The sequence below is a fragment of the Indicator indicator genome, chromosome 3 (assembly GCF_027791375.1).
Source record: "Indicator indicator isolate 239-I01 chromosome 3, UM_Iind_1.1, whole genome shotgun sequence".
Lineage (NCBI taxonomy): Eukaryota > Metazoa > Chordata > Aves > Piciformes > Indicatoridae > Indicator > Indicator indicator.
In genome coordinates, this window is record NC_072012.1 from 17,277,553 (window position 1) to 17,305,325 (window position 27,773).

General features: G+C 42.2%; 1 protein-coding gene across 2 annotated transcripts; it reads right to left on the reverse strand.

Moving 5' to 3' along the window:
• Nucleotides 1–935: 935 nt before the first annotated feature.
• Nucleotides 936–26,591, reverse strand: SEPHS1 (selenophosphate synthetase 1). 2 transcript variants are annotated; one of them, XM_054399469.1, is made up of 8 exons: nt 26,399–26,591; nt 23,090–23,193; nt 19,067–19,174; nt 18,060–18,214; nt 17,204–17,294; nt 13,104–13,203; nt 10,613–10,825; nt 936–1,150 (listed from the first exon to the last, which is right to left on the reverse strand). In XM_054399469.1, exons 1-8 carry the CDS (start codon nt 26,589–26,591, stop codon nt 936–938), a joined length of 1,179 nt encoding a protein of 392 aa, XP_054255444.1. The 2 variants fall into 2 exon arrangements, with proteins under 2 accessions (XP_054255444.1, XP_054255445.1); XM_054399470.1 differs by lacking the exon at nt 10,613–10,825.
• Nucleotides 26,592–27,773: the final 1,182 nt, after the last annotated feature.

Below are 27,773 nucleotides of genomic sequence, written 5' to 3' on the forward strand. Positions count from 1 at the left end.
CTGTAATCACTATACAAAATATAAAATGTATTAAACACTACCATCCACAGAACAGAGGTTTATTTTAGTTTGATTATATTTAAAAATTATTTACGTGGTTATTTATATAGTGAATTGTAAATGATTATTATACAGTAACCTCCTTTTGGTCTGCAAAACCTTTGTTGCACTATAGCACATCCAATCACACTGCAGAAAAAAAAATTATTTTTTTCCTTACTATCAAGAAAAAAAAAAAATCATTGATAATACAGTAAATATTGTCAGGTCTACAAATAATGAAATTAAAAATGACTTCTTTGACTCTGAAGCACTTTCCATGCAAAGTCAGCACTTGCCTGTTTGACAGAGTGCACTACCAAGCGATGTCCAGGGTTGGAAATGCTCTTGGTAAGACTAAACCTTACAAAAAACCAAAACCCAACCAAACCAAAAAAATAAATCAAAAATTGAATGTAATCATGCAACCCTCATACTACTGGGTACACCCACTGTGTTGCTTATCCATTTATTGCCTTTCTGGGTATCACTCAAGGCATCAAAATTAGACTTATGATAAATATACATATAATGAAAGGACACAAACTGCTATTCGACACTACTACTGGTAATGTCTGTGCTACGTGAAAGCACCTTTAAAAAGAGCCTATGCGGCGAGAGATAAGTGTCTAAAGATTCAAAATGAATCAACAGTATTGGATAACAATATAATTCTCAACTCAGAAGCTGCCTCAAGATTAGGTGCATCTTCAGTTAATGTAACAGGAAAAAAAGGCAATGGATTTTATTTCACTAATTGTATCCACTCATAAACTGACCTAAGGCCACCAGATGTGCAGACACAACAAGTTTCTTTTTCTTTTTTACAGTTCTTTAAATTGTAGGATGATAAAGGAATAGATCTATTTAAAAACAAACACCTAATTTCATCTACATTAAGAGGTGGCACCAGGTGTTGGGTTCACGTTCTGGGTGGCCACCTGTGGTGCAACTTCAATGATTCGTGGTTTGTCTATGATTCTGGCCGTGCGGTTGCCCTTCTCTACGATGCCAATAATCCATGCTTGGTGTCCTTCACCGTACTTTGGAGACTTGATCTCGGCACAGAAACGTGCTGCTTGTTCTCGTGGTAAACAGATTAGGAGGCCTCCTGTGAGGAAAAAAAGGTGGAGCATTAGAATACCTGATTGCAAAGCATTTCAGCCCTGATTTGCCAAATCTCTAATTAGACAAGCAGTTGGTGACTTTAGTGGATTCTGTGGAACTCCAAGGACTCCAAGAGAAGACACAGTGGAAGTCCAAGCTCTTGCTTTACAGAAAGAAGTTTGTGCTCAAATTCAGTGTTCAGTGGGTACGTAAATGAAGCCAAATATACACAAAAGATGCTGGCAAAAGGACATCAAACTGATGCCAACAAATGACATACTGAAACAACACCGGCATTGTAAACTTCCAACAGAGGACTGCAAAGTGCCTCTACACAGAAACATTTTGGATAAAGGTCATATTCAGATACCTATAACCACATATTGGTAGCAGCTGGTTCTGCAAGTAATCCCATCACGAGCCATGAAATCATTCATCGAAGTAGGACTATTACCAGAGAATGCAAGAGGCAAAAAATTGAATAGAGGCTTGATCCAGTGCTCCCTTTGACAGACCCTTTAGACCTCTTTGAGAATTTTCTAACCTTTCCTGTAAGATTTTGTTTTTCTGTGACAACTCAAAAATATTTTATTTCCTGATGAATTCTTTTCAGAAGCAGCACAATAACCAGCCGGCAAGTTCACCTTCTGGTTTTTAAGAACACTTCCATTCTGAGAATCCCTAAGCACTGAAGAAGGTGGACTGGCAAGTGAATTTACAAAAATGCGTTCCATTGTCAGCTCTGGCACGAGTTTCCAGGAGACTCTGACCAAACCATTAAAGTGTCAGTGATAGTCCTCATTATTGAGTATTCAGCTTTTCTCTATCCCTTATCTTTTTCATTTAAGCTATGTTACAGATGTGTGAAGCACTGCAACACAAAGCAGCAAACTCATCTGCAGAAAACTTGTGCAGCTTGAACATCTCCCTGGTGCCCAGGTAAGGGACTCTGTAGGTAAAGTTCCCAACCTTGTGAGTCCTTCAGATTACTACCTACCTTCTGGTCTTTCAGGTGGGTAGTGACGACGTATCAATGAGAGGCTCACAATCAGTTAAAAGAGATTTCAGAACCTTAGGGCAACTGCTAAAGGGATCAGGAGCTCAAGTTGTGTTCTCCTCTATCCCTCTAACGTCAGTGATGGACAAGGGGATATATAGGAAGAGCCAAGAGGTCAATTCATGGCTCTGGGGCTGGTGTCATCAACAGGGCTTTGGGTTCTACAATCACAGCTCCGTGTACAAGGCACCAGAGCTGCAAACAACAAATGGGATGCACTTGTCCCAGAGGGGGAAAAGGATCCTGGGGCAGGAATTGGCAGGGCTCATTGATAGGGCTTTAAACTAGATTTGAAGGGGGAAGGAGTTCATAGTCTTCTGCTGGCCAGTGACAAACAGAGGGGCAGCTCACCAGAGGCAGAGGGATGGAGAGCTAGTGAGGGCTCTCAACTTGCTGCCCTGAGGCAAGCCATGAATGATGCACCAGGACACTCTGTGGAACTCAAGGGGAGTTGGCACAAGAGGAGGACAGGGCCAGCCCAGCTGAAGTGCCTCTATGCAAATGCACACAGCTTGGGCAACAAACAGGATGAATTAAGGGCCACTGTGCTGCTGGGATGTCATGACATAGTGGCTATTACTGAAACTTGGTGGGATGACTCCCATGACTGGAATGTAGGGATAGATGGGTACAAGCTCTTTAGGAAGGATAGGCAGGGAAGGAGAGGAGGAGGTGTTGCAGCTGGAATCAGTGGAGCTCCACCTGGGAAAGGATGAAGAGCTGGTTGAGAGTGTATGGGTTAAAATTAAAGGGAAGACAGGGGAAGGTGATGTTACTGTAGGGGTCTGCTAGAGGCCACCTGACCAGCAAAGCCAAGCAGATGAGGCCCTCCACAGGCAAATAGAAGCAGCTTCCAGGTCACAAGCCCTGGTCCTCATGGGGGATTTCAACCACCCTGATGTCTGCTGGAAGGACAACACAGCAAGGCACCAGCAATCCAGGATGTTCCTGGATTGCATAGATGACAACTTCCTTCTCCAAATGGTAGAGGAACCAACAAGAAAAGGTGCTATGCTGGACCTTGTTCTCACCGACAGGGAAGGGCTGGTGACCAGTGTGAGGTTCAGAGACAGCCTTGGCTGCAGTGACCATGAAGCAGTTGAATTTAAATCCTCAGGGCAACCAGGAGGACATATTCTACGCTTATGACCCTAGACTTCAGGTGTGCAGACTTTGATCACTTCAGGGATCTGCTGGCCAAAGTGTCGTGGGAGAAAGCCCTAGAGGGAAGAGGGGCCCAGGACAGCTGGTCAGTATTCAAGGATCACCTCCTCTGTGTCCAGGAGCAATGTATACCCACAAAGAGAAACGCAGGGAAGAATGCTAGGAGGCCTGCCTGGATGAGCAAGGAGCTGCTGGACACACTATCACTGAAAAGGAAGCTCTATAAGGAGTGGAGGAAAGGACAGCTAGAATGGGGGGATATAAGGAAGCTGCCCAAGCAGCAAGAGACCTGGTTAGGAAAGCCAAAGCACAGTTTGAATTGAATCTAGCCAGGGAGGTCAAAGGGAACACTAAGAATTTCTACAGGTATATTAATGGTAAAAAGAAGACTAGGGAAGGTGTGGGCCCCCTCAGAAAGGAAACAGGTGAAATGGTCACAAGTGACATGGAAAAGGCTGAGGTTCTCAATGACTTCTTTACTTCAGCCTTCACTGCAAGGACCTCCAAGCCACACTCCTGGAATAGTCATGGAAGCTAATGGCAAGAACCAGAAGGAAGAACTGCCCATCATAAGTGAAGATCAGGTTCGTGATCACCTGAAGAACCTGAAAGTGTTCAAGTCCATGGGACCCGACGGGATACACCCACAGGTACTGAGAGAACTGGCAGAGGAGGTTGCTAAACCCCTCTATTATATTCCAAAAGTCCTGGCAGTCTGGGGAAGTCCCCACGGACTGCAAAAGGGGGAACATTACTCCCATTTTCAAAAAGGGGAAGAAGGAAGAACCAGGGAACTACAGGCCAGGCAGTCTCACCTCTGTGCCTGGTAAGATCATGGAGCAGATCCTCCTGGAGGCACTTCTGAGACAGAAGAATAGTGAAGAGGTGATTGGGTACAGTCAGCAGGGCTTCACCAAGGGCAAATCCTGCCTGACAAACCTGGTGGCCTTCTATGACAAGGTCACAACAGTAATAGATGAGGGGAGAGCAACTGATGTCATTGACCTGGACCTGAGCAAAGCCTTTGATGCTGTCCCACACCACATCCTGGTCTCCAAACTGGTGACACAGGGGTTTGATGGGTGGACCACGAGATGGATAAAGAACTGACTTGATGGCTGCACCCAAAGAGTGGCTGTCAATGGCTCCATGTCCCAGTGGAGGCCAGTGACAAGTGGAGTCCCTCAGGGCTCAGTCCTGGGACCAGTCTTGTTCAACATCTTTGTTGGTGACATGGACAGTGGCAATGAGTGCACCCTCAGCAGGTTTGCTGATGACACCAAGCTGTGTGGTGCAGCAGACAGGCTGGAGGGAAGGGATCCATCCAGAGGGACCTTGACAGGCTGGAGAGGTGGGCACAAGCCAACCTCATGAGGTTCAACAAGACCAAGTGCAGGGTCCTGCATCTGGGTCGTGGCAATCCCAAGCACAAATCCAGGCTGGGCAGTGACTGGCTGGAAAGCAGCCCTGAGGAGAGGGACTTGGGGGTGCTGGTGGATGAGAAGCTCAACATGAGCTGTCAGTGTGCACTGGTAGCCCAGAAAGCCAAGCAGATCCTGGGCTGCATCAGGAGAAGTGTGGCCAGCAGGTCAAGGGAGGTGATTCTCCCCCTCTACTCAGCTCTGGTGAGACCCCACCTGGAGTACTGCATCCAGTTCTGGAGCCCCTATTACAAGAGGGATATGGACATGCTGGAACGAGTCCAGAGAAGGGCCACCAGGATGATCAGAGGGCTGGAGCACCTCTCCTATGAGGACAGACTGAAAGAGTTGGGGCTGTTCAGTCTGGAGAAGAGAAGGCTCCGAGGTGACCTTCTTGTGGCCTTCCAGTATCTGAAGGGGGCTACAAGAAAGCTGGGGAGGGACCTTTTAGGATATCAGGTAGTGATAGGACTAGGAGGAATGGAATAAAGCTGGAAGTGGGGAGATTCAGGCTGGACGTGAGGAAGAAGTTCTTCCCCATGAGAGTGGTGAGAGCCTGGAATGGGTTGTCCAGGGAGGTGGTTGAGGCCCCATCCCTGGAGGTGTTTAAGGCCAGGCTGGATGAGGCTCTGGCCAGCCTGATCTAGTGTGAGGTGTCCCTGCCCATGGCAGGGGGGTTGGAACTGGATGATCCTTGTGGTCCCTTCCAACCCTGACTGAATCCATGATTCTATGATCTCACGCCCGGATACCATGGTGCTCTCTGACACACAGCATCCCTTGTAAGGGATGTTAAAATATCATAACCCACTGGAAAATGTTTGGAGAACATAGGCAAGAGAGGAAACTCATACAAACAGGAATTTGGGCACATGCTGAGGCTTGCTTACTCTTAGAGACTTAGCTGACCCAAAATCTTCTGTCTGGGCAAAGGGCATCAGCCAGCAGCATAAGCTGTGCCACTGGCTCTGAGCCAACCCTAGGGGTGAAAGGCCACCAGCTAAGTCAGCCACCCTGGGCTCAGTGCAACTTCCACCTCCACATTGGACTATTTCTTAGCACCCTGGACAACTTTATGTCCTGTTTTCCAAGCAAACAGTCCTTTCAGTGGTCCTTTCATTTAAGGCCATCAGGAAGAAGCAGCTACTGAAGTACATGAACTCAGAAGTGCAAAAGTTATTTTTTAGGTTCTATATGAAATAGATGAGTGTGCCACCCAGAAAAACACCTACCCCTCTCAGATGTTTCCAAACATAACATCCAGGTACTTCCTTCAAAAACAACAAGAAAACCCAGAAGCTTGAATGACAGCACTTAAGCTTCTCCAGATGTAGCAGGCAAATCAATTGTAAAGGAATTATGTACCATTCCCATGGCAGGCTAAATCAAATTGAAGAGAAACTTATGTCATGGTGCAAGGATGTCAGAGAAGTTTACAATTGGCAGCACACAGAATGTGCTATCCAGAAGGAAGAAGTGGAAGTATGGTGAAGAGGGAAATAAAAAAAGAACACAAGAATAATCTTCACTCAGTTATCTTTTCCACACACACTGCATTGTGGTATCACTTATATCCATATACTCATATGCATATCCTGTTACCATTCTTTTGCAAGGTCAGAAAAAAATGTACAAAATCCCATTTTCTAATTAAAAATCACTTCCTGCCTTCTGGCTGCATGTCACAGTTGGATCAATGCCCCTTAAGAGAGGCTATAAGATACTGTTGATCAGTACTAGGATTCCTGTCTGCAGGGACTGTAATTATTTTTCTGGTAGATTGACCCATCTCTTTAACCCTTTACCATAGTGTAAAATCTTGAGGACTTATCCATTATACTCTATGTTATGTTACTGGCCTTCCCAGCTGCTCTGGTGTTTGTCCGAAAGACAACTGCAAGAAGTTTCCACCTGTGCAAGGACATGGCCAACAGGAGCTTTAAGCTGCTGCAACATGCCTGTGCCAGACGAAGGGGCAGTAGCACTCTACACTGAGGCAAGCAGCATTTCATGGTGTACCAAGTCTGAGGTCTGCACCAGCCACTGCTGAAGACAAAGCAAATGGGCTGCAGGTGGAATGAGAAAACCATCATGGTGGTTTGAGAGCTTGCTGCCTGCTTCTTTTGGGGTTTGAAAGGACACAGGTTATTTGATGTTTACCCTGACTTCCCTTTCTGAAAAATCTAAGAGCTTTTTTGGCAGGACATTTTGAACACTGCTGGTTTTAACTGTTTTACTGCAAGCAGAGAACTGGACAGAAGACTTCAAAAGCAGACTAGACAAAGCTTTGCAATTAAGAGCAAAGATACAAACAGTTCATGAATCAAAACTGAGAGTCCTTCCTCCTGCTAACGGCTTTCTCCCACAATAACTAACAAAGGGATGAGATCATTAACTTTGCCTCTTGTCAGGCACTAACACAGCCCTTCATTTCTGCCCATCTCCCTATTTCCACAAAATCTGCACAAACACCATATTGTGGAAATACTGACACCAGTCCACAGTGTATTAGAAAAGGACTGGCAGATGTACACATATGTATGAATATCCCTTGTAGAGGAATTTAGTAACTGATTTCTGAAAACAGCTAGGTTGATAAAATTAAGCATTTAGAGCCTGACTGCCTGATTGCAACTTTAATCTTACTACAGAATTACCTAAAAAGAGTTCAAAATCATGCAAAACTGCAATTTTAAGAAAATACACTATAAGCAAGAGTGCCTGAGGAATGGAACAGATGACATAGGAGATCTTTCCAACACTGACTTTTGTCAACAGGTGCCCAGCAAATGCACGCTGGAAAAAAAACAGCAGTCTTAAAATTGATTCAAATTGTTTTCCAGTAAATTTCTCATTGCCTGCCCACTCCACTGAAAGACGTCTGTTCACAAATGAAGCAGCTACAGACAGAGCATTCCTGGATGTTTAAGACAACAAAGAACATGTATCTGTATTGTGGCATGAACAGCCTAGTGCAGCCCCCTCACACTGGTTACAGAGGTGCAGGAAGGCAGATGCTTGGCCAGGACATGGCCAGTCCCAGGACATGAAGTGGGCCAGCAGCCTTGGTCTGAACATTAATGAGCCACCCCAGCATACCATGCCCAAGCTAATGCACACTGCTGCAGTGTGCCAGGCTCCACAGCATAGCCTGAAGCCTATGGGACTGCAGTTACACAGCTTTCAGACCAGACCTGCTATGTCCATGGATCTTTCTAGTATTTGGCAGAAACTGCCCTGTAACGAATCTCTACAGCCACCTCTACCTGCAGTAGTTTTAGGAAGAAATACAATGCTGTGATGAAATCAAATATGCATGTTTGGGGGCACCCAAAGTTCACAAATAACGAGACAGGCCTTGCTAGGTTTTCCATCATCATCTATATTGAAACATAAACCACTCAATGTTTTAAAGATGCCTCTTGCTATTAGTCCCAAAAGAGATTCTGAAGTCAACTGTATTCTCCTTGCAAGTACTCTCACAGTAGTACATACATCCACACTGCTTTACATTCCTTCAGCGTAAAGACAGTTGATATCCACAGGGTGCAGGATGGGCAGCTCTGAAGACTTAAGCACTGGGTTTGCAACTAAACCATTCCCATGCCAACTGCTATACAAGCCCCTGCCACAGCCACTCACCTGCAAGAGCATCTTGCAGGTCCAGATCCATGTCCCTGCTATTCTTTGGACTCTTCCCTGATAACCAATGCTACTAGCACTCTGGTTATGTGGACTCCTGGGTAGTAAGAACCTGCCTGCTTCTACCAACCCTACTGGCACATCTTGCCATGCTGCCACCAGACATTTCTGGTCTCTGCTGACTGACACTGGATTTGAACTCTTGAAAGGGCTCACATCTGGTATTCTATTACACATCATCTGAGCCATTCAGTCTCTGCAGGACAGAGCATCTCTTTAAACACAGATGGCTAAGGAACAATTCTGCAGATCATGGTAAATTGTGTATTCACTGGGGAAAAGTTTATGGCTCTCACTGTGATGCTTCTTTCCAGAGCTTTGGACTATTTTTCTTCAAGGGGCCCCCTCTGTTGTGAACTACAGAGAACTTGGATAATACATTTGGAGAGCAGGAAGAGGGTGGAGAAATGAGATAAGAGAAACGACAGATTTGTTGCTATATCTTCTCTGCTTCCCAAACAAACAGAAAAGTCAGATTAAAGAAGAAAAACAAAATGGAACAAGACAGAGAATTGAAGGAAAAAAATAAATACTAAGATTTCTACTAGAAGACAGTGATTATGCTAATCAGCAAAGTCACTACACTTAATAAGGCAACTTTCAAGCATCAGAAGTTCTTATCACCTAATGACTGTTTAAATGCTTATCTGAAATGAACTTGGTGTCCATAGCCTGATTCTCGGTACATATCTCTTGTATTCATTGTCACTGCAAGTGTCAGCTTTATTCAGATATCTCAAGCAATAAATGGGTCAGAGAACAAATTCTTTTTTGTGCTGCTAGTCACAATCTTTAATAAAACTTTGTCAGCTGTGCTGGAATTTTCAGATATTCACTGTTCTAATGTTAACAGCTAAGAGAAAAATAGAATTACTTTGGTTGGAAAAGATCTTTGGGATCATCAAGTCCAACCCTTAACCCAGCACTACTAAGTCACCACTAAACCATGTCCTTAAGCACCACATCTACACGTTTTTTAAATACCTCCACAAACTCAACCAGCTCATGGGCAGTCTGTTCCAGTGCTTAACAACTCTTTTAGTGAAGAAATTTTTCCTAATATCCAATCTAAACCTCCTCTGGTGCAACTTGAGGCCATTTCCTCTTGTCCTATCACTTACTACTTGGGAGAAGAGACTCAGCTCCACTTGGCTAAAACTTCCTTTCAAGTAGTTGAAGAGAGTGAGGTCTCCTCTCAGCCACATCTTTTCCAGGTTAAACAATCTCAGTTCCCTCAGGCATTCCTCAGAAGCCTTGTTCCCTAAACCTTCACCAGCTTTGTTGTCCTTCTTTGGACACACTCCAGCACCTCAATGTCTTTCTTACAGTGAAGGGCCCAAAACTGGACACAGGACTCCAGGTGCAGTGCCCAAAACAGGAGAACAATCACTTCCCTACTCCTGCTGGCCATGCTATTTCTGACACAAGCCAGGGTGCTGTTTGCCTTCTTGGCCACGTGGGCACACTGTTGGCCCATGTTCAGCCAGCTTTTGACCAGCACCCCCAGGTACTTTTCCAATGGGCAGCTTTCCACCCACTCTTCCCCAAGCCTGAAGCATTCATGGGGTTGTTGCAACTCAAGTGCAAGAGCCAGCACTTGGCCTTATTGAATCCTTTTATCTTTGGCCTTGGCCCATCAATCCACCCTGTCCAGATCTCTCTGTAGAGCCTTCCTACTCTGAACCAGATCAACATTCCCACCCAATTTGGTGTTGCCTGTGAACTTACTGAGGATGCATTTGACCCTCTCATTCAGACCATCAATAAAGATATCAAAGAGAACAGGCCCCAACACTGAGCCCCAGGGAACACCAGTTGTGACCAGCTGCCAACTGGATTTAACTCCATTCACCACAAAACAGATTTCAAAAGAATTTGGAATCATCACTAACTTCACAGCAAGGGTTTCTATAATAGTGTTTCAAAAGGAAGTAGAAGGCACTCACGATGGTGGTTTGGAAGTTAATTGTGAACAGTTGTGTAGCTAACACTCATTAGCTTGGCTGTATGCCAAACCAATGATGATTTTGAATGCAAAGTACATGAGTTGTACATTTGAAATCTTATTAAATTCTAACATGGAGGTGCAGGGAAGAAAGAGGATGGTACAACTGTCACCTACCTGAAGTCTCTGGACAAGTCCCATGCATGAGGCCAAACATATTGCCACAAGCCTTACTGACAGCAGCCATCTTGGCAAGAACAGGAAGATTATGAATAACAAAGGACACCTCATTTCGCTGCTGCTTGGCGAGGTTTTGTGCATGCCCCAGGATTCCAAATCCCGTGATGTCTGTAGCTGCATGTGCATTGAAAGTGTGCATGAGTCCAGCAGCTACAAGAGAGGGAGGGGGGAAAACAAAAAATAAATAACCAGATCAGAAAAAAAAATAGGAGGAAAAGCAATGCTTCTACAATATTGCGCACAGTCCGAACGAAGCTGCATACTTCTCGTTTGATTCAGGTTGGGTCACTTTTTAATTAATTAAATTAAAAAAAAATCAACAACAAAACCCACCCATGCTTGAAGGGAACTGGAACTCACCAATACTACATATAATCCCTAAAAAAAAAGTGCAACTTGTATTTAAGGTATTAAATCATGCTGAAAATCCAGCAGCAAAGTTGTATTCATGAGCATGCTCTATTACACATGTGCTACTCATTTACATGAGTGGTCTAAGTAAACAGAGGCTTGCTCCAGATTCAAACTTCTTGAAGCTGAGGGCCAGAGACATTCTGAGCTCAGCTTTGTTTCATTAAGGGCAAGGACTAGACTCGTCCTGGGTCAGTCTTCTCACATCTCTTCTCTGGCTGCTCTGTAGAACACTAGAACTGCTGCTGGAAAGCAGTGCCACAGAGAAAGACCTTGGAGTGCTGGTGGACAGCAAGTTCTCCATGGAACAACAATGTGCTCTGTGGCCAAGAGAGCCAATGGGATCCTGGGATGCATCAAGAAAGGTGTGTCCAGCAGGGCTAGGGAAGTTCTTCCACCTCTCTGCTCTGCCCTGGTGAGACCACACCTGGAATACTGCAACCAGTTTTGGGCTCCCCAGTTCAAGAAAGAGAACTGCTGGAGAGAATCCAGCAGAGAGCCATGAGGATGATTAGGGGACTTGAGCATGTCCACTATGAAGAGAGACTCGGGTCCCTGGCGCTATTTAGTCTTGAGAAGACTGAGAGCAGATCTGATCAATGTCTATAAATATCTGAGGGGTGGGTGTCAAGTGGAGGGGGCCAGGCTCTTTTCAGTGTTTCACAGTGATAAGGCAAGGAACAATGAGTTAAAACTTGAACATAGAAGATTTCACCTCAACACGAGGAGAAACTTCTTTACAGTGAGGGTGACAGAGCACTGGAACAGGCTGCCCAGGGGGGTTGTGGAGTCTCCCTCTCTGGAGGCTTTCAAAACCCACCTGGATGCATTCCTGTGCAGACTACCCTAAGTGATTCTGCTTTGGCAGGGGGGTTGGACCAGATGAACTCTGGAGGTCCCTTTCCAGCCTCTGATATACCATGATACTGAGAACTTAAGTTCTGGACACTTGCAGTTTATGAGCTTAAGACAGAAGCTTGCAGGTTGTGGGGGAGGGTCCCAGACTCCACACCTGCACATTCATGAAATTCTTGGGCATTTACAATTACAGAGCTCTGAGTGAGAGAAGAATCCCTCTGCATGCAGGACAATAGCTCCAGTTAACAATTATTGTGTTGTTAAATGTGCCTGAGTGAGTGGAGAGAAACAAAACTAAGAATGCTTTGCCCTTCTTTGCTGCTTCCCATAGCATGAGCAGGACCCACATTCTTTTCCATAAGACCATCCTGGTAATTTGTTTTTCCTGGAAGACTTTATGAAAGAAAAGCCAATGGGATGACATAAATACCAAATGAAAACTGAATACACGAGCAAAGAGATATGCAACTATCCCTGTTCCTTCAGATGAGAAGTAAGGAAACACCTAACTTCATTCTCTGCTCCTCCAAAGATACTTTGAACAAAGAAGGGAAATCCTGGATTAAAATTTCTATGGTAAAAGCAGAACCGTCCCCCTGTTAAAAAGAAAGAAAACAGATAACCCAAAACCAAACCCAGGAAAAAAAAACCAAAAAACAAAAACCACCAAACCAGTAAATAAATCATGTGCTACATATGCCACACTTTGAAAAACACACAGAACTTTAAAAACGTAAAAAAATAAATGGAAGTGTACAAAAATTAAGAGCTTTTCCTTTTTTATTCTATTTTGATTCTTTTTAACTTTATTACAGTCAAGCCCTCAGAGTTCTCCAGGCACAGAAGATAAAGAGGAACAAATCCAACATATTTCCCTTTAAAACATCCTCTAACTTGCTGAGATGTTCCTCGCAGCACTTACATGAGTCAATCATCTCCAACAGCTTTTGTATTTTTGCTGTGTAATTAGAAAGAGGACATTTGATTTTAATTTGCTTGCATCACAAACGCTGAACAGCAGAAAGATGGGGCAGCAGGAAGGGATAAAGCAGCTGTGTCACATTGCCCCAAGGCAGTGAAATGAAGTTAAGTATGAAACTGGAAAAGCCTGCTTGAAAACCTCCCCTCTGCCCCCCACAATGCACACATCTCCTCTTACCTGTTCTGTTCAGCCGCGCCATATTCATCATTGCTTCCTGGTATGCAAGTTCTACATCTTCTTGTGTTACCACTAGTTTGATTTTATTCCACTTTTCTGGCTAATGGATGAAATAAAGATGATTCTTTTAGATTTTTAGCTGTATGTTTTAAAGCACATCCTTACCAATCCCTTATCTAAAATGTACTTTTTTAAAAACTCAGTTAAAAGTGGGGGAGACCATTCAACAGCTGGAGGTGTGTGCCTTACTCTGTTGTACCTAAGCCAAGTTTATTTAAAAATCTATTAGACACCAAGCACTTCAAGTCTTGCTTTCAGCAGCAGAATGGAATGGAATAACCTAACCTAGGAGGAAGAACTCCACAGAAAAATGAAAAGAACTTTGTTTCTGGATGTTGATATTTGTAATCTTTGGCTTCTTGGTTACTTAAGAGGAAGTTCTTAATTTCATATCTGGACACTTTGATCAGGGAAGGCCACTGATATCTACAGGTCCAAGTCTGAGGGCTATATACAGGATGTAATCACTAAGGCTGGTTCAGAAGATTCCTTTACAGTTTAATACCAGCATGTCCTTCTACCCATTCTGCAGTGCCTTGTATGGACTTGTGCTTCCATCACAAGCTAAGCAATGTTTTTCACCCCAGAAGGGTCTCAGAACAATTTCAGAAATAGTACCTTTATAAAGGGCAATTGTTTCATCCAAAGCTGAAGTAATTCCAGATCCAGAATGAAACAAAGCAACCATTTAGCTGTTAAGAGCAACACTACAAACCAGTTTAATTTTTTTCTTTTTTTTTTCCCCCCAATGGAAATAAAATGACAGAACTGAAAGAAAACAAAAATACCCTTTTTGAAGCTGCAATGCCTACAGCCATTCCAGAGCATAGAACCAATCAAAAGTGCAAAACCTACTAAGAATTGGTATATGATGTTGCACTGGGGAAGGCTCTTGTCAAAGAGGCTCTTATCCTTTACAAATGAGCACTGACTTTGAGGAGCACAAGACAGAACCCAGAAATGGAAAAAGGGGGAAAAAATGATCAGCCAAAACAAATAATTTGTTAAAGAGCAAGGAAGTATAGCAGTGAGATCAGAGCTTCTGAAACTAGGTTGAACTGGGTCTACCAATTAAGTAAGAGAGAAAGTGAGTGAAAATAACAAATGAGGCTATTAGAGAGGGGACAAAAAAGTGATTATTCTGACTGGGAGGATGACTGAAAAACCCAAGCTTGGTTCTGAGGCTGATTGTGTGATGGAAACTGGTCAGATGATGGGAATGGAAATCACAAATGAGGTGGAAACAGAATTCAAGACCGAGTCTAGATGAGCCACAAACACAGGTAGGATGCAACTTAGATGCAAATTCCCGTCCAGTACATCAAGCAGATAGTGGGGTTAGTAGATGGGAAATAAAGACAGAAAAGCTCACAAAAAATCCCAAACGCTATTTAAAACCAAGCTTAGATTTTCAAATGGGCAGGGTCTGTAAATAACAGCAAGGACTAGAAAATCAGTTCTGAAGGAGCACATCACAGAAAGGCCCTCTCAGGCTGTAACAGTGTGAGAGGTGAAATCCCTGTCCCACACCAACAATAACCAGGCTAGCTCAGTCTGGAAGCAAATGAAGCTGTACTTACAAGCAAATCTACAATCTATGATGAAATGCAATGAATATGTACAAATACACACTATTCACAACAGTTACAAATATATACAATCAACAGAAAAGCACAACCAAGCCCCCTTTGCTTCCCCCAAGGGGCCTCCCCCCCAGACAGAAGGAATCCCCCCCCCCCCACCTCCCTGGCAGAAGACAGAGAGTCAAGAAGCAGAGAGGCTGTTAGACTTAGCTTGTCAAGGTCAGTGTGTTATCTTCAGCCAGAAAAGAAGAAACAGCAGACAGAAGCCCAGCAAGCAAGCTGCATCCCAGACTGCCCAAATCCCCAACCTTGTTTTGAGTATAGATTTTTAAACATTTCAACCTCTCCAATGGAAGTGTTTAGAATAATCATTATTTTGCTTTCTTACACCCAATAGTGACTTATTTACATTCTTTCACTTTCTCTGCTTGAACTTTGTGAAGAAAAATTAAAAAGACAGTCTTAAAACCATCACACAGGCCTTTCAGCTGAAAGGGGTAAAGGCAATGGGATGCCAGTTCCCAGCTGCGGACCAGCCTTATCAGTCCACATCATCAGCCTGGCAGCCAAAATCAGAACAAACGGTTTCACCACCCTCGCACATCCCTGACTTTGGCCCCTGGGGCCCTGTCCCTTGTGATGGTTTGAAACTGTCTCTTTAATTTTTCTTTTTTTTTTTTTTTCTGTTGATTGTATATATATGTAAATGTTGTGAATTTTGTATATTTGTACATATTCATTGCATTTTATCATAGATTGTAGACTCTGCTTGTAAATACAGCTTTCATTCGCTTCCAGACTGAGCTAGCCTGGTTATTGTTGGTGTGGGGGGAATTTCAGCTCACACTGACACATCCCTGCAGACTCTTTGCAGTCTCTTACTTTGCAGCCTATGGTTGCTGCTACTAGCAACATGGCTGGGATGTGGTGGCAACAATACTAGCAGCAACCAAGCAAGCAAGGGGGCACAGATTTTGCCTCCATTTGGATGTTCCTCTTACTTGTCACCAGGAGCTCATATTCTACTGCTCTGTTTAAATAGCTCAGCTTTTAGGGTTTAAGGATTTTCTTGATTTTTTTTTTTGGTTTGTTTTGCAGCCACATCTTTACATTAGTTTTCTTTTCCTGCCTCTGCATAAATTTGCTGTGCTATGCACCTCTTCTCATATTTCAATACAAAGTCAAATTCCTTACTGAAATTTGAGTTATGAGTGGATTTGATGGGCAAGTCTCGTTTCACCTTCTCTACTCTTTCACAAAACAAAGCTGAAGAAAAGCAGCACAGCTACTGAGAAATTTTCCTACCACAACAAAAGATATATGCTGTTTATGTGTAATAGGAGAATTGATTTCCTTGCTGTCCTCATTTTTCAAACTAGAAAGCGTTTCTTGTTGACAGTCAAGGAAATTAGAAGTACTTGAAATATGTGGAAATTCAGAATACCCTTAATTTGCAAGTCTGTTTGTGAGTACAATAACAGATATGTTAAGAAGTAAGATTATGTCCAGAAAACATACAAAAAAATTGGTGTCTTGCTGTTCCATTTAATTTTCATTATCAAGATTATACAAGACCTTGATTCTTCTACTCGACTGGAAAATTGCAGAGGTCAAAATTGCTAGGCCAGACCCTATGATGGTCTCATTCCCATCTTTCAGACTCCAACAAAGGTTTAAGCTGGTTCTCTCCGATTTCTGCTAACACAGGCGATGTAGTGGCCAACAGCCAAGACAAAGTAGATTCCAGCTCAGTCCTTTGCCAGTCTATTGGCTCAGTAGTCCCAAAAGTAGAAAAGATATATCTTTTTCAAGTGTAAACTGAGCAGTTACGATTCTGAAGACATGTACTGGGAGCCAGATAACACGAGCAGATGCAATTTTGCAGTTACTTTTCAGTTCCGTAGTTACATTTTTGCCTTACAGATGGAAGCATGTCTACATACATACTGCTGCTAGAAATATTTTTATTGAATGCACAGGGTAATACATGTGAAACGTAGATATATTTCCATGTGCACAAGAAGAAAGCCCATGAACAGAGACAGCAATCTTGGCCTAATTGCCATCAATAAACTTTTTCCAATTACTTTGGCAGGTGGAATAGGGCATAATTTTACCCAAGGTTCTAGTCTGTTGTTTTGTTAGTAAACAAATTTTATTACAGTAATGCCTAAGAACTAACTAAGAATTAGATGCAATTAAGATAAGCATACTGAGCACAAAACTGTAAATTGGCTCTACTCTAGAAGCTTTGCACATATATTCAGGTAAGGCACACACCAAGGACAGAGAGGCAGTGGATCTTTCCCAACTGAGCCCTTCATGTACTTGCTACACTGCTGAACTCTGTCATTTTGAGGGAATGAGGAAGGTCACTTTTTAGCTTGTGAGTAAGGTCGCTTTGTAGCTCACACCCTCTTCCCTATTTCTTTTTTTTTTATTTTGCAGTGTACTCACAATATCTAGCCACTGGTGGACAGCTACCGCCACTTGTGTTCCCAAGGGTTTAGTTAATACAAGCACATCTCCTGGCACTGCATTGTCTGGCCTGAAAACAAAGAATTAATATATTAATTACATAGGGAGATTTGCACATGTTATTAGGAATAATTGCTGACAATTACGTTTGCACAGACCCATGTATCTTGTCACAAAGTTAAGAAAACCTGACTAATTACAGAATTACCCTTTGGGACTCACTGACATGGGATACTATTGAGCAAAATGCTGCAAACTTATTTAGAGATGCTAATCCTTCTTTCTTGGAACAGAACGATGCTTTCAGTCAGACATACACAAAGTTACATCTTCCAGTTTACTGGAGATGTAAGATAGGACAGGGAAAAAAACTGACGTTTGTTACTTAGGCACATAAGATCACTATCACTAGGATCATTAACATATTCATTTGTATAGTGTGACATGCCACAGTGGGGCATTCAAAAATTAGCTACTTTTAAGTGGACAGAATTCTGTAGTTCTCTACAACCATAGCATAACTGGGAGATGTTTAAAATGTATGTATAAATATGACAGAAAGGTATGTCACAAAACAGTCTTCAATAACTCTCCTGCCAAAATGAGAATTGGATCAAAAGATACTGGGGGGTGGGGAGAAGGACATCCTGTTTGAAAAAGCAAATATGTACAAAAGAGATGTAGCATTTGTTGAGTGCTAAAGACAAATGCAAGAAGGAGAAGGTACTTCTCTGTTCATCAGGAGACAGATCACAAGATCACAACGTGGTATTTAAAGGATTTTTACTGCATCCCTTCAAACCAATGCCTTTGATTGTTTAGTGATTTAACTTACATTATAAATTCATTAGGCTGACAGACTGTCGTGGCCACTCCTCCTAAAACAATCCAGGGATTTAACACTGTTTGGCCACCAGTAACAGACGTTCCTGCCTCTTCTGCTGCATCTTTGAAACCCTGGATAATTAGGGGCATCACTTTGTCTCTTTCCTAGAGATCAAAACAGAAGTCAGAGTTCCATATACAGCAGTGGTAGTCATTTCAAGACTGGTCCAGGGCTTTTAATTACTCAAGCCAATTGCCTTCATGGCAAATAGTCCATGACAGAAAAGCCAGCTTTAGGTTAGCCTCCTGAAAGTTGCATGTTGTCCCACAGAGTTATGGATTTACAGCTTTTTTACAAAAGAGGTGCAGAGACGTTCTTATGCTGAAGAAATATTCAAAAGGTCATATAAAAGTAATCAGAGTTCTGAAAACTCAGAACGACAATCCCCGTTGTAGTCAGGTATAGCAGTGCAGTAAGGCAAAGTTAAATCAAACTGCATTTGGCCTCCACTAACTTGCAAAGTTTCAATTTACTTCCTTCTAAGAATAAACATCCTTTTTTTGCTAGAGCAAAGCAAACATGCTAGTCACTTCCACAAACGAAAAAAGGAAAAAAAAAACCCTCCACAAATCTGTTTCAGTTTCTTCTGCTTCACAGGGATGTTACAAAGCTGGCATAAATGAACTAGAAACATCTGTCCAAATTTTATACATGAACTGATAATTAAATGCTGCCTTGAAGTAATATTGTCTTGAACTGACAAGAGAGGGACCCCATTTTTATGGAGGTGAAAGTAGCAGCAGATTACAATGTTCACAGAAAAGTGAACTTTTGGCAAGTAACCTCAGAATGTTTATGAGGCAAAATCCATGCTATGAACTTAGACATTACAAATAAAAACATCTCTTCTTTAAAAGGGTTAAGACTTGGAGAAGAAAATACACTAAAGGTAAATACATTCTAAGCATGTTTAGCTGCTTGGGTCTTCCTTCAAAAGCAAGCACCAAAAATCTTACCCTATCTGTCATTTTATTGCTGATTCCGAGGAGCATCAACATGTTGTCGCATTCTGTGACCCCCATGGCATAAAGGTCACTTAGGACATTGGCACATGCTATTCGTCCCTGAAAAAGGAAAAGAGACAACAACAACAAAAAAATAATCTACAAGACTGCTGTGAATGTTCAAACACCTGTCAGGAACTGAATTTCCAGCGTGAGTTTGCATTGAGACAGCTACTTATTCCACAGTATTGCATTAGGAAACCCACCCAGAGATGTGGTATGATCCATTTCGTGCAATGTGCCCATCTAGAAGTGCAGATATAGCCTCCTTTTACAGCTAAGGAGACCAAGCTGTTTGGGTCAACATATTCTCTCACTGACTGCTAAAGAATCCCACACTGAGTAAAGGGTGGATGCTTAACTTTAGAGGCTAAAAGCAAGTTCAACAAAGTCCAGCCTTGACTACAAGCTCAGTTTAGGTAATCTGGTATGTTCCTATTAACTTCCAGCACAAAACCATACACACTGGTGAAGACAACCATTGTATGCAACACACAACTGCTAGGAAGCTAATCCAAAAAGCGTAAACTGCTGTACCTCTTCCACATTGGCATGCATGGGAGACAGGAACCTTGATAAGCAGACTGTTTGTTCCTCTCCACTACCCTGGAGGCCATGTCTACCAGAGAATATGGTTGTGCTTCAGCACATAGCTACACTGGGATAGTTTTTGTCATAAAGTCTGTAAGAAGATGTCTGCAGAAAACAGCATGTGCTGAGAATTAAGGAGCTCAGGGCTCCCAGAAGCTGGCCTTTTCATTGCTATTTAGGGGAAATGTCTGTGTGCTGCCACTTGTATAGTGGGGAAGATGTGCCATTCTTCAAATGACAAGGCTGAATTTTGCTGCAGCACATACATTTTCACTGACTTTTGTGTGTGTGAACTTCTCCAGTAATAAAAATTTATCCAAGACAACTAGTATTCTGTTGAAGATTCCTATAAGAAGTCTTGAAGCTGACAGAATGAAGAAGGAATCAGTTGGATTACATGAGCTTAGCTAATTTTGCTAAATTAATAGATCCAAGTGAGGGTTTTCTGAGATGTGGACCCAATTCAGAGGAGACACCAAGTTTCCTGATGAAGATACAAAACTTTGATGCAGGATGTATGAGATAATTTTAAAATACAGGACAAATTCTGTTGTGCTACTTGCAAGACTCCACACATTTTATTAACATTGGTTTAGGTTTGCAGCTGTAGAACTGTAACCATCATCTGGTTTTAGGACTTTAAATCTGCATTTTTCATGCAGGCAACACCAGTGTGATAAAAATAACAACATGCTTATTTGACACTATTTGGACTACAGGAAGATGCTTCTGCTGAAAGACAAATGGGGGGAAAGAAGGAATCTAAACAATTAGCACCATCTAAAACCTTATCTATTCACATATAAAGGACTTCTGCAAAAATCACTTTTTTCAGACAGCTACCTTACCTGCTGATGACATGAAATAACACCTCCAAATCACAATTAAATATAATCCAGTTTTTCATAAATTCAGGATCTTACAGTAGCATTAGGGGAATCCCTTATATTGCAAACTGGAATATGTTTTAATCACTTAAATCTTAAACCATTAAAAGAAGAGTGACCTGTGTACTACATGGTTTGATAGCTGTTAATTTTCTAGATGTTTAAGAACACCAAAGCCTGATGTTTCCCTTTTCTGGAAGGGGACTATAAACCCATTCTCCACTATCTTCAGTATTTACCAAACAAACTGCTGGTTTATGTCCTCTTTGGAATGACAGATAAGTTTTTTAAACCACACTGACAACAGCTCTCTATTTGAATAGTCAGAGGTCAGTCTAACACTGCTTTTGCCAACTGGCAAACCCACTACAGAAACAAATTCATGGAGTGCAAGCCTCAAGTCTGTAGTAGCAGAGGGGATAATACATGGCTTGTGAACACTGATGAACACAACAGGATTCACAAACACGGTCAGCCTAGCTGGGTCCCTCAGGCTACCCGACTGCTTGCTTAGTGCCCCTGAAACACAAGTATCTATGTGCAGTACGAAGAACTATTTATAAGAGCAGAGGATGGAGTTTCAGACCCCTGTTCCCAGTCTGGAGTGAAGCTTTTCCTTCAAAGACCACCGAAAAGGACCCTGGAACGGAGGGATGTGATAACAAGAAGAGTGGTAACAACACATGGGTCAGGGGAAATCTAGACTAAAAATGGAAAGAAGCAGTTGGAGAAGCAGTGCAGCTGCAGTCTGTCTTGAACCAAGAACTCCAGAGCACACTCCTTTATACACAAACTCAAAAATTCCTGAGTCTCACCATCCCTCTGCTCTTAACTGTCCTATTTCAAACTGTATTTGACTGTCCTCAAACTGATGTTGGACCAGACAAGGAAGTGGTAATCTGTATTGCCCCCAGGTACTCCAGTCCCCATGGGTCCAAGTAGACGATCCAGCAGCTCCAGCCCTGCTGGATCATCACTGCAGGAAACAGCAAGAAGGCAACTGACAGAATCCCTGCTTTTAGGAAGAAATACAAATCTGTAAACAGATTAGGCAGTGGCAAGCCACCACACTAAAATTAATGTTGATGTGAAAGCAAAGTGAAGGACTCCAGTTAGAAAATCCAAAGTTAGAGCTGCTGGTGCACGTGGATCACAGTATAGACTAGAACTACAATGCAATCACTAAAGCTGGACTAAGGCCAAATTTACATTTCACTCCTACCACACTGGCATAAACCTCATCTGGGCACAGGCTCATCTATCCACTCCTGCAGCATCTCAAACTCTTTGTATCTCCAAACAAAACAACCCTCTCCATTCACCATGGCCTTTTCACACTGACCCTCACAAGATAAGAGAAGAGATTTTCTCAGCTGATGAACAGAGCTCGCCAACAACATTTTTTTTCTCTCCTCTGGTCCCTGACGAGTTCCCACATGATATTAGAGCAAGCCACTTGAATCAGGTTTCTCAGGAGAGCTCAATAACTCTGTAATCTTGAGGCCAGCCTGCAATCTTGGCTTGGCTTGCAAAAAGGGAGCTCTTCTGGAACAGAAATTGATGGAGCCAGGCTTGCTTTTGCACACAACAGCTAGTCAAACACTAGCTAGTCCCCATCTCAAACTGCGTGCTCAAAACCTACCTGACAGGTCTCAGAGAACAATGAACCAACAATAACAAATAAAGCATCTGACCACATAAACGGTAGAAAAACACGTCTTGAAACAGTCACATTCAAATCACAGGAAACGTGAATTCTGGCATTTCTTAACTTTCACTTAATGAACACCTCCTGTTGAGTACCCTACAGCTTCAATAAGTCCTTTTTTAAAGTCCCATGACCTTCTGTTCAAGTCAATCCTGACCAACCACTACACAGACCACCACAAAGGACAGACTAAACAAAATATGGGCACAGAAGGAAGCAAAGTTAAAGTGCACACAGCTTCCAACAAGACATTTCAACTTTTCCATGTGCAAGCAGAGGTAGTACAACTGGAAAAGTGATGTTCACAAAGCACTCCGAAGTTGCCAGGTGCTACTGCCAGCTACTGTCATTTAGGCATTTCCAGTTCTAACATGTAGCTGGTTATTTCAGCACCTCAAAAAAGCCAATTACAGTGTGGTTCTGCTTGTAAGTGGAATTTACTGTGTGCTGCTTCACAACTTTTTTTTTCTTCTCTCTTTTTTTGGGCTTTTCAAAACAAATTCCACAGAAAAACAGATGGAGGGAAGTTTAAATTAAAGGTGGCAGTTCTCAGAACTTTCACTCAAAGAAAGCAGCACTGCAGCATTCCTGGCTGACATGGGAAAAGATTACAGAATGAAATTGTACCTTTTCCTCTTCACATGCATTTTGAAAAGACTCTGAATACAGTTAATCAAACAATTAGCATTGCATATTCAGAAGAATCAGCTGAAGCTGCCACCAGATCAGGAAATGGGAAGCACAAATCAAATCAGCAATATAGCTAACAACTAAGTTTAGCCAACTTACCATCATATAAGGATCATCCACAATAGGATAAATATAATCTGTTGTCTGGACCAATGACAAACCTCCATGTCTTAATGGAATAACACAAGTGTCCATCCCAATTCCTGCAAAGACAGAAATCCATCAGTGAGGTGAGTAACTTTATCCTTAATTGTCTGTTGCTCTTAAAAAGAGAACTTATAAAACACATCTGTGAAATACAACTCACAATACTGCTTGAACAGACACAGCAAATTCCTTCCTTAGGGTAGGCACATAGCACACAAGAGAAAAGCAGAGAATGAAAACTCCTGACTGGAACAGAAGTGTAAATTGCTGAAAGCAAAAACTAAACTATGTTTCACTTTTTTTTTCAGTGTAATAATAATGCATTAAGAACATCTGTGTCTGCAATGTATGTACATTTAGAGATAAGAGGAACTACATGAATTTTGTCAAAAGTAAATGTTTTCCTGCCACTCCAATCTCAATACAGTGACAGCTTTAAAAGGACACAGCCTCTCATAACAGGCATTTCCTCACTTCAGGAGGCACACAAAGAACAACCACAATTCACAGCCTAGGCCCTCAGTGGAAGACAATTCACCCAGTTGGAGCTTCTGCAAGTGTTAACCTTGCCTCTCTCTTCTATGAGGCTGAAAGGCAGCAAGACAAATTGCTAGACAGGGAAACTCCTCCAAGAAAACCAGCCCACCAAGCACAGCCTTTCCCTGCTGGTGAATATTCCAGAGCGACACTAAAGCCACTTGGCATTTACTGAGATGCAAGAGCCCGCACAAAAGCCGCAGGTGTCAACTCACACCGTGCTAGCTGAGCTGTGCTCCCTCTCCCCCCACCGTGCTAGCTGAGCTGTGCTCCCTCTCCATACCCTTGTGCAACGGCAGGCAATTCACCTCCTCCCTGGCTGCCAGCAAGCTGCCTACAATTACTCTGCATACCTTGCAGTGCAAGAGGCTTCAAACAGGCAGTGTTCAGGGAGCAGATTCCAGGCAGTAACTTTTCCCCACACATTAATGAAACACTACATAGAAAGACCTACAAGCCAGTATTTGGCAGTGTCCTGTACAGGGATGGGGAAGCTGCTGCTATCTGAGGTCCTACTGAGGCCACAGAGCCAAAGGTCTGTCAAGCAGAAGATAGACAGTAGCTGGAGAGGATCTTGCCTCTCCAGCCTAAGGAGGCAGAAAATTTTGCCTTGGAAGAGAAGGGATACTGACAGAAGCTCACGAGCAGTAATTTAAGGGCAGGTCATCCTCTGCAGAAGGTACCAAGCCACTTCGCATGATGCCAAATGCCTCCAGGGAAGAGCACATATGCAGCAACAAAGAAGTGGCTCACGTAGAGGAGCTGTTTTGCCCACAGTTCATGTATCATGCCATAATGCTGCAAAACTGATTTAATTTCTGTGGTTTTCCACAACTTCAGCAAAAGTGCTACCTGACCAACAGGCCAAGGGGCCATTAACTGTCCTTCTGAGGCTAAGTTTCTGCTCCACCAAAAAAGGATTAAGTGAATCTGTTCAGAGAGATGACTGAAAATAGTGATTTCAAGGCCCATGACAGCTCTGAAAATTAATAGCAAACTTGCAGTTTCTTACTCACAAATATACTTATGTATAAAACTGCAGCACTGAAAAGGAGTGAGCTTGAGCCCCCTACCAGCAATTTCCCTATTAACTGCATCTCAAAAGCATGGTGCATATATGCCTAGGCTGTAAAGTTACCTACCTTCCTATCTATGCATTTTAAGCATGAAGTATCAGAGGGAAATCACACCAAACTTGTCAGAAGACACCCTTCTTAAAGGGTTACTCACCACAAAAGTGTATTTTTAAGAGACCTGAACTCTTCAACTTCTATTACTAACAAGGTTTCCTGTTACATAATATCACACCTACACATCGATGGCATTAATCTACTTTTTTACCTTTTCATATAGATGGAGAAGAAAAATCTATTAGCAGTTCCGTTAGTGTTTAGAGCCTGTAGGTTTATAAGAGAAAAACAAACAAAACAAACAAACAAAAACTCCCGAACAGCTAGATAATTAAATCTAAAACAAACTATTACTGATTTTAGAAATTTGCCAAATCAAAATGCTGTTGTGAACAACTTATTTAGAAAAAAAACATAAATAGCAATTTGGGGATAAAAGAAGCTGCAAGTGTCCTTCATTAGGGAGTATTAAATTATAGTGCCACCCCAGCTCCACACACAATTACTGTTTAGATATTTCATACAAAGATGTCCATTGTTTAAGCAAGAACACAGGCTCCTTACTAATCTCTCACTGAATTCAATCTCTACCAGAATAATGGGTTGCAACCTGTTAGCCTGCTAATACAATTAGTGATGTTAAAATAATTTTAAATAAGGTTATTGTACATTAAATTGTTAATTAAATAACCTCAGAATAAATGCTACATTAATATTCCCAAGTTGAGGAAAAAAAAGTCGTTCTGCACTACAAAGTAGAGATTGAATATGCAGGGCTGAGTAAATTAGACAAACAGAATTTAGCACCATTAAACACATTATCTACATTAATTTATCTATATCAATATTAGGTACAGTAGCTGGTATCAAAATACATACGTTTGCCCTGTTCCCCATGTAGGTAGCTCGTGCAGGTTGCTTTCCCTTACTGCTTGCATCATTGTGCAAACATCAAAGAGAAAGTGAAGCTGGCAAGAAAATAAGAGGTCTTGGAAAGACAGCCTTTCCCAGGTAGCTTCTACAGATGAGCAAAAAAAGTTACAGTGGGGAACAATGAAAGGACTGAAAGGAAAAGTGAGAGCCATGAAACAATCTAATCCCAGTCAACTGAAGTGAGAAAGTTTTCTCTTACAAGCTTTCTCTGACCCAGGAATGGAGGGGAGGGAGAGAACTTAATCAGTCAGTCATCCAAAATTCACTGCATTCATTGCATACATTTCCAAAAGCAATGTATGCATATAAAAAGGTCCAGAAATTAATTAATTAATACAACTTCAGCTGGGAAAGCATCCACTGGGGAAAGAGAGGAAGGCAACTAAGGCCTAAGCATGGGCCTATCACAACAGCCATTCCTGAATGATTTTTCTTTGTAGTTGAAGGCACTGCAGGATGTTAAATAATTAAAATAATATTCTCATATATCAGGTGCCAACAAATGACACTATGAGATTCATTCTTCAGATTTCTGGATGCTGTCCAGACATTATACAACATACAGTTTTCAAACTCATTAAACAAACCACAATGAGATCACGTCACTAAGCAAACCAAACAGAAGGACCACATGAGCCTGTTCGGAGGAGAAACTACTTACCCAGCCTGGGCATAACTGCCCCCAGGAACTGTTCATCTTCCTGAAAATGGTTTTCCTGTAGAGATTCGAGCAGTTTCTGTAAGACATCCTGAGGCACTTTGCAGCCTGTGCCTTTCAGTTCGGTGAATCGGGTCAGACGGAAGCTCTTGTCAAGTTCGTAACTTTCTGGGTTAAAGGACTCCCGAACAGACATGGTTCTCCCACACAGACTGCTGGTCTTTCCCACCCCAGAGCAACAGTATAAGTTTCTCTGCTGATCAGTCTAATTTAAAAAAAAAAAATAAATTATTTGGAACATTAGAAATTCTTAGGACCTGCAGACAACAAATTTTCCACATGGAACAAGTTAAAGAGAAAGCACTGAATGTCATTGTTCACTTGTTAAGACAAGAAGGGCACATCTTGCACAACTCATTTCTCCACGACTAAAGGAACAACTCCTCTTCCTACATTTTGACATTTATGCCAGGTGAATCAGAGACTTACTTTCTTTTCCAGGTATGCTGCATAAGTTTTTCATTAAAAAAAGAATCTAGCACACCTACCAACATCATTTAATACAGAGGTAATGAAATAAATAATAGTTCCCAGAGTACCGAGGCCAATTTCCAAAAGGCAGCCCGGGCCCTGATGTAGCAGCACATGTTCAGTGGAAGCATCTGTTTGTACTCAGCTCAATGCAGAGTCATAATTTTAGCTATTAACATATTAATTTCAAAAATAAGATGCTGTTCAAGTAATGGCTCTGCTTCAGTTCTGACGTAAGAAGCTGAAACTCCATAATACACCTGTCCTCCTTGGGGGAAAACACAACCCCAGTGTTCTGTTAGTACAGGTAACAGAAGAACAAAGAGGCCTCACTCAGCCAGCCTGATTTACCTACAAACAGGCCAGTTTGCCTTTTAGCATGTTTGCAGACTTCAAAATGTTAAACATATTTTTGCCTCTGAAGACCATTTTTAGTCAACTAATGATACTGAGAACACAGAGAACTGCCCATTAAACTAGCAATGCAAAAAGACACTGATGCAACGCATTTAATGAAATTCTTAACAATGCACATCTAATTTTAGATTGTTTTTCCACTCTGACTCACAGACACCACACTCCAAAACTAATAAGAGGCCTAAGTGAGACACTGACTTCTCACCAACAGGACTGGCTGTGATAAAATAAAATTCATCTCTCTCAGGGATAAAGATTTCAGGAATTACTAAAAACAACCTGTCTGTGGCAGTTTCTTAGAGAGTAAGGATCCTGCCTAACTAGAACAAGAGAGTTCAGCAGCATTGCTGACAAAATCTGATCCTGATGGTCACACCGTTGCAAAGTTAAGCTGAAAAACAACAAAAGGAATGGAAGTGACTGGTATTCA